At 34.5% G+C, this 17,226-nt stretch overlaps 2 protein-coding genes across 2 annotated transcripts; one reads left to right on the top strand and one right to left on the bottom strand.

The window, feature by feature from the left end:
- Positions 3,108 to 4,989, bottom strand: LOC18611194 (cyclin-D3-3). Its single transcript, XM_018121274.1, has 4 exons — positions 4,306 to 4,989; positions 3,990 to 4,191; positions 3,754 to 3,884; positions 3,108 to 3,638 (listed from the first exon to the last, which is right to left on the bottom strand). Exons 1-4 carry the CDS (start codon positions 4,798 to 4,800, stop codon positions 3,357 to 3,359), a joined length of 1,110 nt encoding a protein of 369 aa, XP_017976763.1. The 5' UTR covers positions 4,801 to 4,989; the 3' UTR covers positions 3,108 to 3,356.
- On the top strand, positions 14,404 to 16,604 carry LOC18611193 (F-box protein SKIP2). The gene has a single exon (XM_007047320.2). The coding sequence runs from the start codon at positions 14,637 to 14,639 to the stop codon at positions 16,272 to 16,274; it is 1,638 nt and encodes a 545-aa protein (XP_007047382.2). The 5' UTR covers positions 14,404 to 14,636; the 3' UTR covers positions 16,275 to 16,604.

Genomic DNA, 17,226 nt, shown 5'->3' with positions numbered 1-17,226 from the left:
AAAGGGGGACTCTCTGGCAATCCTTCAATTAGACACTGCCATTTCCACCTATGAAAACAACTATCTTGTCCACCATTGTTTAGTTGTTTCCCTCACACTTGGGTAAGGTGGAAAGATTTTTGAACAGGTTTTATTGTCTTTTGACTTGTACGCTTTGCTTTGTTTAACTACTGGAAGACTGGCATGATTGGAACCAATTATCTAAAAAAATCTCTCCTCTTATCCAATTTTTCTCCAACTGTCTGAATTTTTCTATTCTCAAATTCAACACCTAGAAGAAACACTGGAGTACTAAACTTTTTTGACAATCCCCCCCCCTAAAATAACTTAATGACAAGCTTTTCCTAGCTGTTTTCAACTACTCCTCAACTCTGGTCTTTCACATGCGTACTAGTTACTCCACTGCCTTATCATTTCCTTCTTTAACCTGTTGTGGATCCAGTCTTCCCCCCCTTTTCTTGTTCCTTTTCCTCTCCTTAGCATTATTGTCAAACCAAGCAAGGACAAAATAGTTATCAAGTATTAATAAATAGCTTTTTCTCTTTTCTACTTTTCATAATTTACATGAAAAAAACCCATTACCGTGATCAAATCTCATTGCTTGAACTCTTAGTTCCTATTTTTTTTTTTTAAATCAAAGACATTGCAACGTTTCATTGCCAAAAAGCAATATAGTAGTTGCACGGCGTTATCAGTTAATACTATATATACACACACAACTATCAAAAACCTTGTCAGATGAATGGAATTTGACTATCAGAATGGTTGGAATTTTTCTCGTTGGCTTGTCAGTGTAATCGGGGTCGATTTTTTTACAGGGACATGGCAAGTCCCTTAGAATCGTTGCTCTTGAAAGTTGGAGGTACCGTAATATTTGCCTGTGAACACAACTAAGATGTGATTCATTCATGACATGCTTGCAAATCCTGACAGTACCAAAATGACCAAAACTGCAGGCCCTCTCCCATCAGCAATTTATGGCAATAGCAATATTTGCAGCATGCTCAAGTTGTTTTCACCATATTGTAACATAATTTCTGGCCTCAGAAACTCAATTGTAAAGCTCTTATACAAGTGTAGCACGGAAACTTAGAACCGAGCTATGCACGTTGCCCGCATTACCTATTCCTAACAAAGGGAATAGGTATTTTGCTAATGAGGTGCAACCACGCACTTCTACCTAGAATTAGATATAGCATACCCTCCTACCCTCTAGCCTTACGGTTTAAGGTTCATGCCTATGACCTCTAATTCTGGAGTTATCTTAAAGTAAAAACTAATTGTGAATGATGAGTAGAGAAAACGAAAAGGGCATCACAAGACAAGATGGGGAAAAACAGAAAAGAATGTGACCCAAGTTGATTAGTATAGGGTTTTACTTTGTTCAACAAGGAAAGAATTCTATCTTCCCCCTCATGGCAATCAAAAAATATACTGGACGGGTAACAAAAATCTACGTAACTGTGCAAATGAAAACGTTTTGGCAGCAATTATATATATTTTAAGGGTTATTAATAGTGGGGTCAGATGCTTACTCCTTAGCTGTTCCATTTTAACAATTCCTCGAGGGGAAAAGAAAAGGAAATCCGCTGAGAGTATGAACAGAAAATGAAGGCAGTGGTAAATACAAGACTGAAAAAAACTTAAAAGCAAAAAAGCAAATGAAGGACCACAAGCAACAAAGACATCCTGAAAAATGAAAAGCTTACACATCTATTGATTGCCCGCCCATTCTCTAAATCTCCACTTTCTTTCACCCATAAGCTTTTTAAGTTTTGCTTGGTTTGAAGTACCAAGCTGCACTAGGAAAACTTATTCTCGTTTTTGTCCTTTCTTGCACTTGGGACACAATTTTTTTTTTTCCAAAACACTTTCTGAAGCTAATGTTCATGCAAGTCAAAATGGAACCAGAAACCAATTGATTCTTCCAACCTAGCTACTTGATGTTTGCAAGAAGTTTCTTTACGCATATGACAACAATTATGAAACATGGGAAATCATCATAGTGTATTACCCCAAGTGTAGTTATATGATTCAGCTCACAGTAACCTTTCAGGATTAATGTTCTAATATAATCATTGCCTAAAACACTGCCTATCGTAAGAATAATCCTGAATAATATGATTTCACAACATTACAACAGATTTAATAAAATCATTGATGCATTCAAAGATCTCCTATGAATATAATTTCTATGCCTTGAACTTTTACAGATGATTATGTATTGAGCTAGCTCGTTCTTCAGGAATTGGATATTCACAAATCCAAGAACATACCACCACAAACTTCAGAATGACAAAGTAGGAAAGATATTCAAATAAAAAGGTCCCCAAGACATGCAAACAGGGAAAAAGCAGAGGCACCAAATAGAAGGCTAGATGACAGCTAATGGGTTTGCCGATAAAAGATACTAACATCATTAAGAACAAAGATGGTAATTGACTTGAAAGGTTAAATCTTTGGCAGAGTATAACTTGTCATAATGCCATACTTAAGATTTAATATGGTCCAACTGTTCAGACACAAAAGATTCCTTACAAGATTGGAGTCACACCAATAAATATCAATACCTATGAGTACAATCGTATTATAAGTTCAACACATAAGAAAAGTACTTTTTACTTTGAAAACTAGTACAATTTCTTCTATATAGTAAGTATATTTTAGGCAGAGAGGAAAGTCACTCCTGAGAAGGTAGGAAAACCGCCAGCTAGTGGAAATTTGGTTGTTGTTCTCTAAGGACTTTCGCTCTTCTGTTTGACCTTGTTCAAAGAACTCCCTGATATTTAAATAGTAAAATTATGGGGATCCAAAATCTCAATTGATCATTATTTCTCTCTCCTCTACCTTTTATTAATAACACATAAACAAGCACACTTCCAAGCATTCATCTACCCCCCAAAAAGCACGTAAGTCAACAATTTGTTCATTCAAGAAAAAATTTGACTTTGGTTGCCTACCTCAATCTTAATTCTACTTTTACCTAAACTCTAAGACAAATGACCAAAAGTAATATAGAAGTATGCAGTTACAGAGGATGTCCTGAATATATGTTCATTCACCAACATTAGAAGAATCAGAAACTGTAGCACAGTGAGGCACTCATGTCAACCCCTGGAAAAAGACCATCTCTTCTCATTGCAAACTCCAAACTGACCTCCAAAGTCGAATCAAAGAGGAACATGGCAGATATTAATCCATGTACCATCCATGTTAGCAAGTTTGGCCATAAAGGCAACAATAAGTTATGAAACACAAATAGATTGCACATTAAGAACAGATACTGCAGATAATATGCAAAAAAAGGAAGAGTATAATAACATGTTTAATAGTACTAATATTATGACAAGGAAAGATTAACGAGGGCTACTAAGCACATCCATAAACATACGATTTAGTGAAGGTAGCCGCATTTGCTGGTCCTGTGCTCTACTCCTTTTGAACAGAGGCTGTGGCGATGATGAGACCGAAGATGTCATAGCCCACGAATCATCTGAGCTATCACAGCTAAAAGATACATCAATGACATCATTAGGGCTGCTTGGTATTGATCTATGCTTGCGTTTGTGGCCTTCGTTTCCTTTGCAATGGCTTTCCAATAACCCTAAGATGAGCTTGTAGCACGCATTTACTTTATCCTATTGAAACAAAACAAGAATTAAATAATGGACAATCAAGTTCCAATGTAATCTATGAAAAAACGACAGGTAAGAGAACTTCAAAACAGAGCACCCCAAGTAATTGTATACAAACCTCACATGTCTTGAGTACTCCAATAAGCTGTTTCTGATATTCAAGATAATGGCATGGTTCAACCTCTTTAATAACATGCAGCATTGTTGCAGCAGCTAAGATAGAGGGAATATAAAGCATGAACCTTGAATCTGGATCAAAATAAATTGGAGATTTCAGATTAGAACTCAATAGCAATGGTTAAAAATACACATTTCCTTCTTTGTACAAAGAAGTCTGCTGTTTTGACTACTTACCAGCAATGAGAAAGAGAAGCAAACGCTCACACCTCCGAAGGAACTCCCAATGCAAATGGGTCCTCAATCCAAGCCTTCTTGTAATGTGATCAAAGAAGGAAATTGGCGTCACAGGGTTCATCCTCCATTGAAGAGTTGACAGCACCAAAAGCTCCATTCTTTGTATGGTCTTTGAATCAAACACATACTTTGATTCCTCCACCTAAAGGAAAAAAAAAATCACAAAAATACATCTTTCATAAATCAATATCAAGTTCAAAACGACAAATTTTACACACCAACAAACTTGGATTGCAATCTTGCTTTAGACACATACTTGGAAGTCTAAAAGAAGTGGAACTTGGGTTTCCTCAACCTTAGCAGCCAAAGACAAACAAGCCACAGCAGCTAATTGTCCCATCCATGGCTTGTCTTTTTGAAACTTTAGGCTTGAAATGAACCTATCAAAGTAATTCACAGCAAGAACTATGGTCAAGGCATTGAATGCATAGAGTGCCTTAACCTTGAAAATCCACTCCAAAGCTTCTTTACGAGCCAAAACTAAAGACTCATCAGAGTTAACAGCAATGTAACCAAGATGGGTTTCTTTTTCTTTGGACATTAAAGAGAGCAAGGCATCATCTTCCCAAAACAAGTCATGTTCAATGAAAAATAAAGGTAAAAATGCCTCCTTTTTCACTGTTTCACCACAAATTTGACTTCCATTCTCTTCAAAACTACACTCTCCTAAATCCTCTTCTTCACAATACAGCCCATCAAGAATCAATGGTGGGCTTTGAATCTGCTGAGTCTCTTCTTCTTGCAGAGCCATAGCTTTCAAAGAAGAAGAAAATGAACCCTCCTCTCATTATAATAACATCAAAGGAACAGCAAATCTCAGTCTCATTTTTTGCTCTTTCATCAATTTGCCCAACACTTCATTTTTTTTTTTTTTTTGTCTCTCTGTATATTAGTATCCAAGTGAGAGGAAGAGGAAGAGAAAAGAAAGAGATAGAAAGAGAAAGACAAATGAAGTAAGTAAGTGAAGGGATTTATCTGAGAAACCTTGCACGCTTGTCCCTTTTTACCCCCTCCCAAGTTTTTTCCTTTTCTTTTCTATTTTTCTTAAAATAATATTTTAACTATTCTTAATTAATGTTAAATATATATTCCATTAAAAAATTTAGAACAGCACATCCCTCGAGCATTTCCATGAAAATGAAAATCTATTTTTGGAAAAAGAAAATTTTAAAAAATAAATAAACAAGAAAGTGTCTCTGCACGCTGCTGAGTTGAAGCTTTTATAAAGACCAAAACAGAATAAATAAATAAAAGGAAAGGAAATCCTGAGTCTGATACGTATTTCAGCCGATACGTATCGGGAATTTCTCGTACATAAGCTACGAAAGCGTATCATGATTTTCCCATATCTGTAACTTGTCCCAAAACCACTTTCACTGGAACTCTCGTGAAACACGCGCTTTAACTTCTGGTCGATTTCAAGGTGTAGTGATCGAATGTTAGAAAGACGCGCCTATGAGGGAGGGTTTATTAAGTTATGGTGAGGATGTGAAAGCGTTGACCGCTTAAAACGGGGATTTGTCATGTTGGGAGTTGAAAAACGTGCGATGTTTCTGTTTTTTCTTAAATTTAAGCTTGGTTTTGTTTTATTGGTGATATGATATGAAACAGTTTGAGTAGTCAATGTTGACATGTCATTCGCGGCGTCGTGCTCTAAATGAGGTTTTGACACGTTAACCAGTGCAAATTGTGTTTCGCCCAGAGAGTTACATTTACACAGTCGGAGAAAACATGTCATTGTTTTTCATTTTTTTTTTCTTCATGGCATCCCACATCTAATATAATTTAAATATTAAAATATAATATAAAATTTTAAGACAATTATTATTATTAATTTCAATTTAAGTTTTTGAGAGTCTTATGATTTAAGCACGAACAAATTGTTGAGTCAGATATCCATAAGAATATAATTTTTATTAATTAATTGTTGAATTATATATTAGGATATAGTTGTTTTTACTTTTTAAGTAAATAATAACATAAATAAAACAATTTTATCAAATTTTTTTCTTCAATAATTAATATGTTGCGGAGGTTTTATTGACGACGACTCTACTTTCACGATTACATTTATTAGCATGACAATGTTACTTGCATAGTACTCACATGATATATGTTATTTTAAATAAGTTTATTTTTTTTATAAAAATAATTATATTACAAACTTAAGACTTTTATCTAAACTTTATTCCACTTTTATTGCTTAACCTAATAAAATAGTATCAAATCACAATGGTTTAAGTAGGTTCTTATTGCAATCGAGAAAAATCAAATCAATTCACTTTAATAATTTTAAAAAAATATATCATTATTCGAAGAAAAAAAGTTTTGACTACAATCGAACTTAAGTAAACAATTTATACGAAATTAATAGTATTATTATGCATGTATATTTATCATCATCATATTATTATTAGGTATAATATTAAAAAAATACACTATTAAATTTTTTTTAAAATAAATATTTTTTATTATATTTAATTAAGTTTTTAATTTTATTTTTAATTAAATAAAATTTTATATTTATTATTAAAATAATATTTATCAGTTTATGTCATGTGATATTGAGTAGCATGTTGACACATCATAATAGATGATAATATAACATGTTAATATTGTAAGATAACATTTTCACTCTCAATGAGAGTTTCACGTAAGTATAAAATGATAAGTGATATTTTGACTAATAATAATTAAATAACTCTTAATAATAATAATTTATTTAATTTAAAATAAAAAATAATAAAAATAAAAATTTATATAATTTTTATAAATAGTTTAAAAATATTTTCAAATATTATGTGTTATTATTATCAATCCCCCTCAACGACAATAACGCATGGTTGACAAAGTAACGAAACTTATCATGCACATGTAGTTGATGATTAGTCTTGTTAAATTAAATTGCACGCCGCGCATCTACCTATATCTTGTAGCGCATTTACTAAATAAGTAATAACAATAAGTCATGTGATGTTATTTATAGATTTTTCTTTTTGGTTCATATCAAATATTTCAATCAATTAACTAAAAAAACTATAGATTTTTCTTTTATGTTCCAAACGATTAACTCACTGCTGCATTTTCTTTAATAAATTAAAGTATTATTTAACAAAGATTTTGCAAAAGAGTGAAAAAAAAATCTACAAGATTAGATGGAAAAAGAAGACGATCGCTTGGCGTGTAAATCACGAGAGGAGGATAGGCAGAAGGTACAAAACAGCGACAACTCATAAAAGGAAAACAGAGGAGCCCGGCGGGGCAGGCAGGCACCACGAAGAAATTTTATTTGATTAAAAAAAAAAACACCAAAAGCCTTTCAAATTTTGTAAAATCTCTCTTCCCATAATAATTGTTACGTTGCCATCTTGTCTGCCAGAAAACAAACCCTGTCTTCTTCTTTCAATGGGTAGCCCTCGCTATCATATTTAGGACAAATGCTAATAACTGCTTTAAAGAAATTTGTTAGCAATTATTTATTTATTTTCTGTTGTTATAACCATTTCAAATTATTGGTACATCTTTACCTATATGTTCTTTTTCCCCATTATAGGTTCATAAATAAATGCTGTTGGATATCAAGTGGATCACGATCAAATCACATATTCTCTTATCACTTATTTTGCAATTGCCAATTTTCATTTCTTTTTTGTTTTCTCAAATTTTAGCCATGGCTACGAAAAAGAGACAACCTTGAAAGGCTGACAGAAGCAAGACCCAGGGTATAAAAAGCCTAAAGCCTTGCTCTAAGACGAGTAGGCAAAGCCATTATGCCTGCAGCTCTTCAATTATATATCTCTTAGAACATGCAATCACCAAGCAAATTATTGATGAATTAAGGAACAAAAATTAAGGAACATGTCCTAAGAAACATTATTTTACCGGTACAGGTAATAGGATTTGGAGAAAACAGTTTGATTTATTTATATTCCTAACTTGTAGGCTTATACGATACTTGTTAATATTGCTTGAGGTATTGAATATTGATTTGAATTTCCTGGTGAGAAAAGTTGACATTGCAATGAAATATTATAATGAATGCCAATTGCCAAGCATAACTACTTTACCCCAAAGCTAATTTTTTGTTTTTATAGACAATAATGAAATACTGGTGAGCTAGTTGAATACTATTTCCATAGCATTATTTCGTTTCCTTTAGGCTTTGTGCAATTGTAAACAAATAAATTCATTCACCACTCTTATCAAAGTAGTGTACACCAAGTGCAGTTGCGTTTTGGAAGGGTAGTGAAACAACACCAATCTGTCCTTCATCCTCAGATCTGACCAGCTTACTAATCAAGGAGGAGAGGGTTTGGTGAGAATTTTGTTAAAGGCAATGAAGGAAAAAGAAAAAGGGTCATGTTGTACATGGCAAAATTTGTACCTATAACTTTCTATTATTGAGAAATAAGGTTGGTGAGAGATCAAAACCACCATGTCAATGAAACAGTTATATACATTTTTTTTTTTGCCATAAAGCATATGAGTAGAGTGGATGAAACTCATAATTTCATATATCAATGTGTTTTTTCTTCTTCTTCTTTTGAAAATCTCACTACCTTGACCAGAAATCCCATTATGACTTATCAACATCAAGATAATGTTCATCACTGTCCTTTTGTTCTACATCCTTACCATCATTATCGTCATTATCAACGACATTTTTCAATAGCGTGATCATCAATCTATAGCTAAGAGATCTTGCATGTAATGGGTGCCAAAAAGTTGATATTGACACCTTAATCCATCTCTCAAACAGGTGTGGCTTGTTTCGTCCAAAGTAGAGAAGTGCCTGTAATTATGAGTTACCTCGACTAAATGCCTAACTAAATGTCTACGTTAAGGTTGGTAATGAAACGAAACAGAGCTTGAATCATGTTACTTGATTTGCTTTAGTTTGTCGTGGAAACTCACTAGCGAGTCAACTACTCCTTATAATGATGGTTTAGTTTTTGATATATTTAGGTAACTTTTATTAGTTCTTGGGCAGAATTATAAAATGGATTAGTACAATTTGACATTGAATAATCCCTCATATGCACCTTCAGCAGTTATATACTTCATTCATGTGGAAAGGTACTGCGTTCATATAATCGATTCTCGTTCTCTTATTTGTTAAAACGGATGATATAGCAACTAAAGAGAGTAAGCATAGGAAAGCAAAGGTACATACAAAATAGTGGTGAGGCAAGATTTGGAGTCCTCCACTGACCATAATTAATCTCACAAGGCAAGAAACAGACTAAATGCAATGGCAAAAAAGGAGTAACGTTTAATTATTTTAAAAACCCTATTGACTCTTTCATGCAAAAGGCCCACAGAAAAATATTCCTCTGTCTGTATGACATAATTTTATCAGAGACATTGGCCTAAACTTTTGCATAATCAACCATTTTAAAGTCTAACCCCGTTCTTAATAAAAGCTCTCTCTCTCTCTCTCTCTCATTAAAACAAAATCAGGCAAAAAGGCAAGAGATTCTGATGTTGTCTTTAAATTTTCTGCTGAGCTCCCCTGAATCTTGCCAGTGTCTAAAGATATGGAAAGCAGAAGCTGCTAGCTAGTGCTAGCATAAAAATCGATAAATACCCTTACTTTCTTTGTGTTTATTATATAATCGTATCTTTTCAGTTTTCAGTTTAAAGAGATTTATTACTAAATACTTTCCCCATCGTTTCCAAGGACTTTAATGTTCCATGCAGAGAAGGAAAAAAAAGGGGTTTCCCCTCCACCCTTTTCCACAGTACTATCGTGAGAGTGAAGGGAATCCATAATTTTTTTTTTTTAAGCAACTTGTTTTTGCTTTTCTTTTTCCATCTTTTGTTAAGCTTCCCCCTCCAACTAGCGAGTCTAGCTTTCTTTCTTTTTACTCTTTGGATTGTGTTGCACGATAAAGGACTGAGTTTTGCAGCCACGATAGAGAAAAAACTTGTATATTTTTCCTTCAATGTAGGTTACCTAGGAGAATTATTTCTTTTTTCAGCATATCTTCTCTCTTCTTTTATTCTCCGCCCCCCCCCCCCCCCCCTCCCGTCTCTTTGGTTTCGGCTCGAGCTTTGAGGTAGCCCAAGAAAGAGAGAGAGAGAGATACTTGATGGAGGTGGGTGCAAAGAGCAGTGTTGTCCAGCGAAATCCAACTTTGAAACTTAAAAACAGAACAAAGTTTTTTGCGATGTACTACACATCTCAACTCTCTCTCACTGTGTTATTTGGCAGATTTCTTTTTCCATGCTTTTCCTTTTTCAAGTATAGAATCATGCTGCCCTTTTTTGCCCCATAATCTTGAATTCCTAACAACTAACACCAACAAAAGTTTATAAAAGCTGTTGCATCATTTTGGTTAGAAGTCAATTACTCTTTCCTTCTCTCTCTCTCTCTCTCTCTCTCACATCCCCCAAAGTTAGATGCATGCCCCCTGTTGCCCACACCACCAAACTGATCTTCTTTCTTTCTCTCCTCTGTATTTTTGTTGATAATGATATGTCAAATATTGGCAAGTTTTAATTGCCAGCTATTGCTTTAGAGTTTTAGATGCATAATTATTGATCATTATACTTGTTTTGGGCTTTATTTAGCTTAGGCTTTGTTTTGATAGAATGAACCACCTATATCAGTCTTCATTATCTCCATATCCTTATAGATAATTAATTATCAATTAACCACATCAATCAAATATGAAACAAAAGTAAGATAATATCAAATACAAAAGTTGGTGTAACAACCATTCTTTTGTTTTTTTTTCCCCCAAACTCAAAAGTTAAGACGACTACATATCAATTAATGAGAAAATTTCCAACAATCTATGAAATTTAACTGTATTAATTTTTACCAGTGGGCTAACTCGAAATTTAAAGGTGCCTAGAGAAATCTTTATTTCCCATTCCACATGTACGTTTGAAATTCAAACCAGTTGGAAAAACCCAAAAAAAAAAAAAACTAATAACTGGCTTTCCTCCCATCTAATTTAGTTGAGGCTACTTATTGTATATGAAGCAACAAAAAAGATGAACATGAAACCTCCTTTCATTTAGCCATGTGTGATGCAACCTAATTTAATAATGGATATTACTGCTTTAAAATGAGAAATCAATTCGTCCTTGAGCTAAAAATATTGACCCCACGGTTCTAGAACTTGATATATGGTTGATGATGGCAAAGATATCACAGGTAAAATCGCCATTATTTTCCTTGCAATCATGGTCAATTTTGTATTGTCACATGCTCAGCTTGCATGTGGATGGCTAGCTCTTATTTGGCTTTCCTTTTTTTTTTTTTTTGGTTTGTGAGAGAAATGAAGAGCACAAATGCCATGGGGATTGCTTTTGCTGCCATCCACTCGAGCAACAACATAAATTTGGAACCCATTAAAACACATACTAATCATGAATCACACCACGCACCCATGGCTAAAACTTTGACTAAAAATATTGAAAGGGGAAAGGCATATATATATATAGTTCTCCAAACTTGACCTCAAAATTCAACTCGACATGTTTGGAGCTATAAAACATCTTTTTTAAGGAGGGGAAGTGGGGTATTTCATTCATATCTGTAAAAAATTATCATTGCCAAAGAGGCAATGAATCGTTTTGGGATCAATGGTTGTAATCATGGCATATTTTGTCCAACACTACTTTGGTGGGTGCATTGCATTGCATTGCATAAGCATCATCATTGAAACCCGGACTTGCAAAAGGAATGCTCCAACATTGCGGGTGCTCAATTCTCATTTGTTGAGGGAAAGGGGAGTGTGTTAGTCAATGGTCTTGACTGTATTCACTGTCTTAAAAGCTTAATCTTAGCTAATTACTTAAAATAAGTAAGTATATATGTTAATGCATATAATTTTTATTATACAACGAAAAATAATTTCCTCTCGTTACATAAATTTTAAATTCTCAAATTTTTTATTCTTAATTTGTAAAATTAAAAGTTTATCTTAATCTTTAAACACTATATATTTCGAAATCTTAAAATTTGTCATATTTAATCATGCATGTATAGGAGGACGAGTTGTAATATTCTAGTGTCTTATGAAAAATTTTCATTATTTCCTCCCCTAAAGTTTTACTTCATAATATTAACATTATTTATCGTCGCGAACTTTCCTAAGGGCCAAGGAAAAGCTTACATAGTCTCGGCCCATAACCAAATTGATTCGTATGGATCTACGTTTCTTTCGATGTTGCAGGTGAGAAGGTTGATAATTGGGCCCTGTCGGGGTTTATCTTTGTTAGTTGTTACCCGATCTCTTTTCTCATTGGCCCGAAGTAGGAATTGGGATGATATTTGTAGGACAGAGAGTAAAGAGACACTTACACCCTCACAACCATTTCAGCAATGTTTTTATACCTACGAAACAACTCTATTTTTTTTTTTCAAATACATCATTGACTTTTTGGGTTTTTATTTTATTTAATAAATATTATTTTATAATTATTCAATTGGCAGATCATATTACTTGTATGTTTCACACTAAATCAATTTTTTTTTTTAAAAAAAAAAACTTTGGGATAGACCTATGCATTGAAAGGCATCTTATGACTAATGAGTCACGGAAAATGAAATAATGCAGTAAAAAAAATTAATGAATTAAAAAAAGTGTCAATGCCTATCATGGATTGTTCTTAGAAATGTAAAGGTTTTGATATTCTCCATCCTTTTTTTTTTTTTTTCCTTTCTTTTTTCCAAGAAAAAGACGCATGAAACGCTTTCTTCCCTGAATAATGGTGTGTTTGACACTCGCAATTTGACAACTTGGTGAGAATTGGAAAGTTCAAACTTGTTGAATTCAAGTGCCACCGCCCCAAAGAAATTCCCCTTTTAACGTGTTTGATGACGGCCTTCGAACAAATTTGGGTTTTTGGCCGTTGACAATGATTTCCCATTTTTCTTCTTCTAATCTCTTCTACTGCACAATATTGACATAACGTAACCGTTATTTTTAATTATTTGGTTGGAAAATAATGAGAAATTAAAATGATTGAGATGAAGAACCAATAGCAAGTGCGAGGGAAGGGACATTTGACTTGGCCAATGTTGGGCAGCTGGGACTTTTGGCCATTCCTGTTTCCACGCAAGAATTCTAACGTATTGGACCATCTGTTGAAGTGTTGAACCGAATTGTTTGACCGTTGATCAACCCCTGGGAAACTATATATGATTTTTCATAGAAAATAAAAACAAATTCATAGGAGTTATGGAATTGTCTTGTGTTTACATCCTGCTCCGTTTGCCTACCATTAAAACCTAAAAGAACTAGTACCATAATACTATATATTAAAAAAAGGGGTTTCCAACATGATTCAAGCATCCAATTAAAATTACAAATCCCAGAAGATGCATTGAACTGTTCTTTTTGCCTAACTATTCAAAGAACACAAGGTTTTCTTTATGCAACTTGAATCCTAGAGTTTGTCTTTTTCCTTTTAATCATGCAGCCGTTAAAGTAGAAGATAAGTTTCTTATCCATTTACCTATTCATTCTTCACATAGAATCAACTCTAACTCAATCTATAAAAAAAATAATTAGACTTTAACTCAAATGATATTTAAAACTAATCTTCATACAATTTGGGATGGTACATCATTGTCATGTATAAATATTTACTTTAAAGATGTCTTATATAAGCAAGTATTTTTATTGATATTTTTGCATAATTAAAATCCTTTAATCTTTTTGTTTATATTGACGATTTTGAAAGTATTTAAAAAACTATTATTTATATGTATATGTAATCTAAAGTTATTATTATTTTTTGTCTGTTTTCGAGAGGATTAATATGTTAAAACAAAGGGTTTTGCAAAGAGAGACGAGTTATAAAAGCACTATATTGTATTAAGAAAACTTTTTTTAAATATAGTAAAGATTATCATATTAATTACGTCATTTCATGTAGTAATATTATTATAAATAACATCTTAATGAAATTTAAAAGGCATTTTAAGTAAAGAAATTGGGCTCTTTCCACTTAGAAATGAAGTTAGTTAGAGATAAAACCATAATTAACATGTATAAACTTCAAATCGTCTTATTTAACTTCCACGTTTTCCTTAAAAAAGAATCCTAACTGAATGACAAAATCCATGACAAGATTACCTGATTCCACCTTCTCTGGTGGAGTATATCCCAATTTTGCCCGGCTTGTAGGACTCAAACAACATAGAAAGGCCGAAATTTAGAAAAACGAAAAAAGAGAAGAAGATCGCCACGTGTCAATTTTATGTAAAATCAAATGGTAGGGCCCTACAACCATTGCCATCCAAAAGGATCACACGCAAAATCATGCTGCATAAAAATTACTAAAAAAGTGAGCTTCTGAATAAATAATTGGGTGTATTTAATAAAAATTGCGATTTGTAGTCGGCCGTGGCGATTGGGACGAGGACACGCACCCGCATTTGACGGGGCCAAAATGCACGTACCTAATTTCAACCCCTTTTTGCGCCTTATAATTTCACTCTCGAAAACCAATTCCCAAACCTAATTGAATCCTTACAAAGAACCGAAATAAAACCAAAAAAAAAAAAAAAAGATAGGCTATTCCCAGTTACTCTCCTTCGGTGGTGCGTATTCTCCACCCGCAACAATGGGCCAATCCCCTTCCGCCGCTTTAGACAGGGAAAACTCCCTCAGCGATCGCTTCAGCTTTTTATCCTCTTCTGGTTTTGTTTCCAGCGAGGAATTTCCCGATGAATTCGTGGCGAATCGGGATTTCACCGCCGAGATTCCCGACGAGTGTTTGGCTTATGTTTTCCAATTCCTCGGTCCTGGCGATCGGAACCGGTGTTCCCTTGTCTGCAAGAGGTGGTTGCGCGTGGACGGTGAGAGCCGTCACCGTTTGTCTCTCAACGTCCAATCCGAGATCGTTGCTTCGTTGCCTTCTCTTTTCACGCGCTTCGACTCCGTAACCAAGCTCGCCTTACGTTGTAGCCGTAAATCAATCAGCTTAAACGACGACGCGTTGGTGATGATCTCAATCCGTTGCCAAAACCTTACACGGCTGAAGCTCCGCGGTTGCCGCGAAATTAGCGACGAAGGAATGTCGGCATTTGCTCAGAGTTCTAAGAATTTAAGGAAACTTTCTTGTGGCTCTTGCATGTTTGGCGCTAAAGCTTTAAACGCCGTCCTCGATTATTGCAAGAATTTGGAAGAGTTATCGGTGAAAAGGCTCAGAGGAATCCACGACGGAGCTGAGCCGATCGGCCCTGGAGCTGCGGCTTCGTCCCTGAAAATGATTTGCTTGAAAGAGCTCGTTAACGGTCAGTCTTTTGAACCGCTTGTGATTGGATCGAAAAACCTTAAAACTTTGAAAATTATTCATTGTTTGGGTGACTGGGATAGAGTCCTTCAATTAATTGGAAGTCAAAATCGAAATGGAAAAGAAAAATTAAATTTTAATAACAATAATAGCAATAGCAATAATAATTCTTTGATGGAAATTCACCTTGAGAGGCTTCAAGTAAGTGATATAGGGCTATCTGCGATTTCAAAATGTACCGAAATTGAGAATTTGCATATTGTGAAAACCCCGGAGTGTTCGAATTACGGGCTTGTTTGTGTAGCTGAGCATTGTAAGTTGTTGAGGAAGCTTCATGTCGACGGATGGAGGACTAACAGGATTGGAGATGAGGGTTTGGTTGCTGTTGCCAAACACTGTCCTAATTTACAAGAACTTGTTTTGATTGGTGTTAATGCTACCCATTTGAGCTTGGCTGCCATTGCTTCTAATTGTTCGAAACTTGAGAGATTAGCACTTTGTGGAAGTGGAACTATTGGTGATGCCGAGATTGCTTGCATTGCTGCAAAATGTATGGTGTTGAAGAAACTTTGCATCAAGGGATGTAATATTTCGGATATTGGGATTGAAGCACTTGCTTGGGGTTGTCCCAGTTTGGTGAAAATTAAGGTAAGGAAATGTAAAGGGGTGAGTAATGAGGCTGGCGAGTGGTTGCGTGAAAAGAGGGGATCAATGATTATCAGTATGGATGCTTGTGAAATAGATGGTGGTTTTGAGGCTAGTACCAGTGATGTTGGAGTTCATGAAAATGGTGTGGAGCTACCGCTGGTGGGTGGCCAAGTAAATGGTCCAGATGCTTCAACGAGCAGCAATGGTAGATTAGCATTATTGAGGTCAAAGTTGGGGCTTTTTGCTGGTAGAAATTTAGTGGCATGCACATTCAGAAGGTGGTCTAACAGTGATGATAGTTTCAATAGCAACTTGTAAATGATCTGTGAATGATCTTTGTAAGGGTTGGAAAATATTCTTGCCCTGAACAAATTGCAGTCTTTTGATTTCACTGAGATGAATCTTTTTTTTTTTTGAAAAATGCCTAATTGTATTTCTTGATTTAAATTTTTTTTCTTGGATTTTGTAAACATTGAAAGGGAAGACAACGGGAAGCAAGTGGCGAAGGATTTTCTCATTATTGCTTATAGCTGCATCTCCTTAATCCACCTCCCCCTTTCTATTTGCTCTAATTTAATTTGTTAAATATGCAATTTCTTCAGCAGTATGCTGATGTTGTCCATTATATATATTTTCAATGGTTGTGTACATGTGTTTGCGACTTCTTATGGAATGTTATCGAATGTCTGGAGTAACTTGCATTTAATTTGCAATTAGAGATATATCTTTATGTGGCAGCTTGAGTGTCTGGTGCAAGATTGTAAACAGCTCTCGCTCCTCTTTTTGAGTGATTCCTGGCAACTTTAATTTGTTTTAAAACTTTTACTTTTATTTTTGGAATGGTCATGGTCCTGTGTTGATATAGTCATTGCACGTTCACTGTGAGTCCTTTTTCTTTTTGAGTGGTGACTTTTGAGAAAGAAGTTTCCATCGTTTGGAGTCTTTATATTTAGTTTCATATGGCATGGCTGGTGTCTGCTTGGACCTTGAATTCTTTGACTGGGTTAAAACAGCATTTAAAGCTTTTCGACTGACTTTACTTGTCTGCTGTTAATGGTAGACTTCAATTTGGAAGTTTATCAAATTCATTGAAGGACTTTCTAGAAAAAAAATTTCTGATCATTGATATGTTAAATGTGTTGTCAATAATAAGGTTTTAACCTTGTTGAAATAAATCTCTAGACAGATTTAGCAGAAAAAGCCATTGATATCTTCCTGGACCATAGACTAGAACAAAGAACAACAGCAATGATTCTAGTGGTATCTTTTG

This window comes from Theobroma cacao, chromosome 1, assembly GCF_000208745.1.
Source record: "Theobroma cacao cultivar B97-61/B2 chromosome 1, Criollo_cocoa_genome_V2, whole genome shotgun sequence".
Classification (NCBI taxonomy): domain Eukaryota; kingdom Viridiplantae; phylum Streptophyta; class Magnoliopsida; order Malvales; family Malvaceae; genus Theobroma; species Theobroma cacao.
This window is presented reverse-complemented; position numbering and strand designations above follow the sequence as displayed.

Bases quoted from the DNA above. Each gene is read 5' to 3' on its own strand.
- LOC18611194 (XM_018121274.1), bottom strand. From the start codon at position 4,800: ATGGCTCTGCAAGAAGAAGAGACTCAGCAGATTCAAAGCCCACCATTG. The intron at 4,192-4,305 runs GTATGTGTCTAA...TTTTTCCTTTAG, and splicing joins CACTTCTTTTAGACTTCCAA to GTGGAGGAATCAAAGTATGT. The intron at 3,639-3,753 runs GTTTGTATACAA...TTGTTTCAATAG, and splicing joins GAGTACTCAAGACATGTGAG to GATAAAGTAAATGCGTGCTA.
- LOC18611193 (XM_007047320.2), top strand. From the start codon at position 14,637: ATGGGCCAATCCCCTTCCGCCGCTTTAGACAGGGAAAACTCCCTCAGC.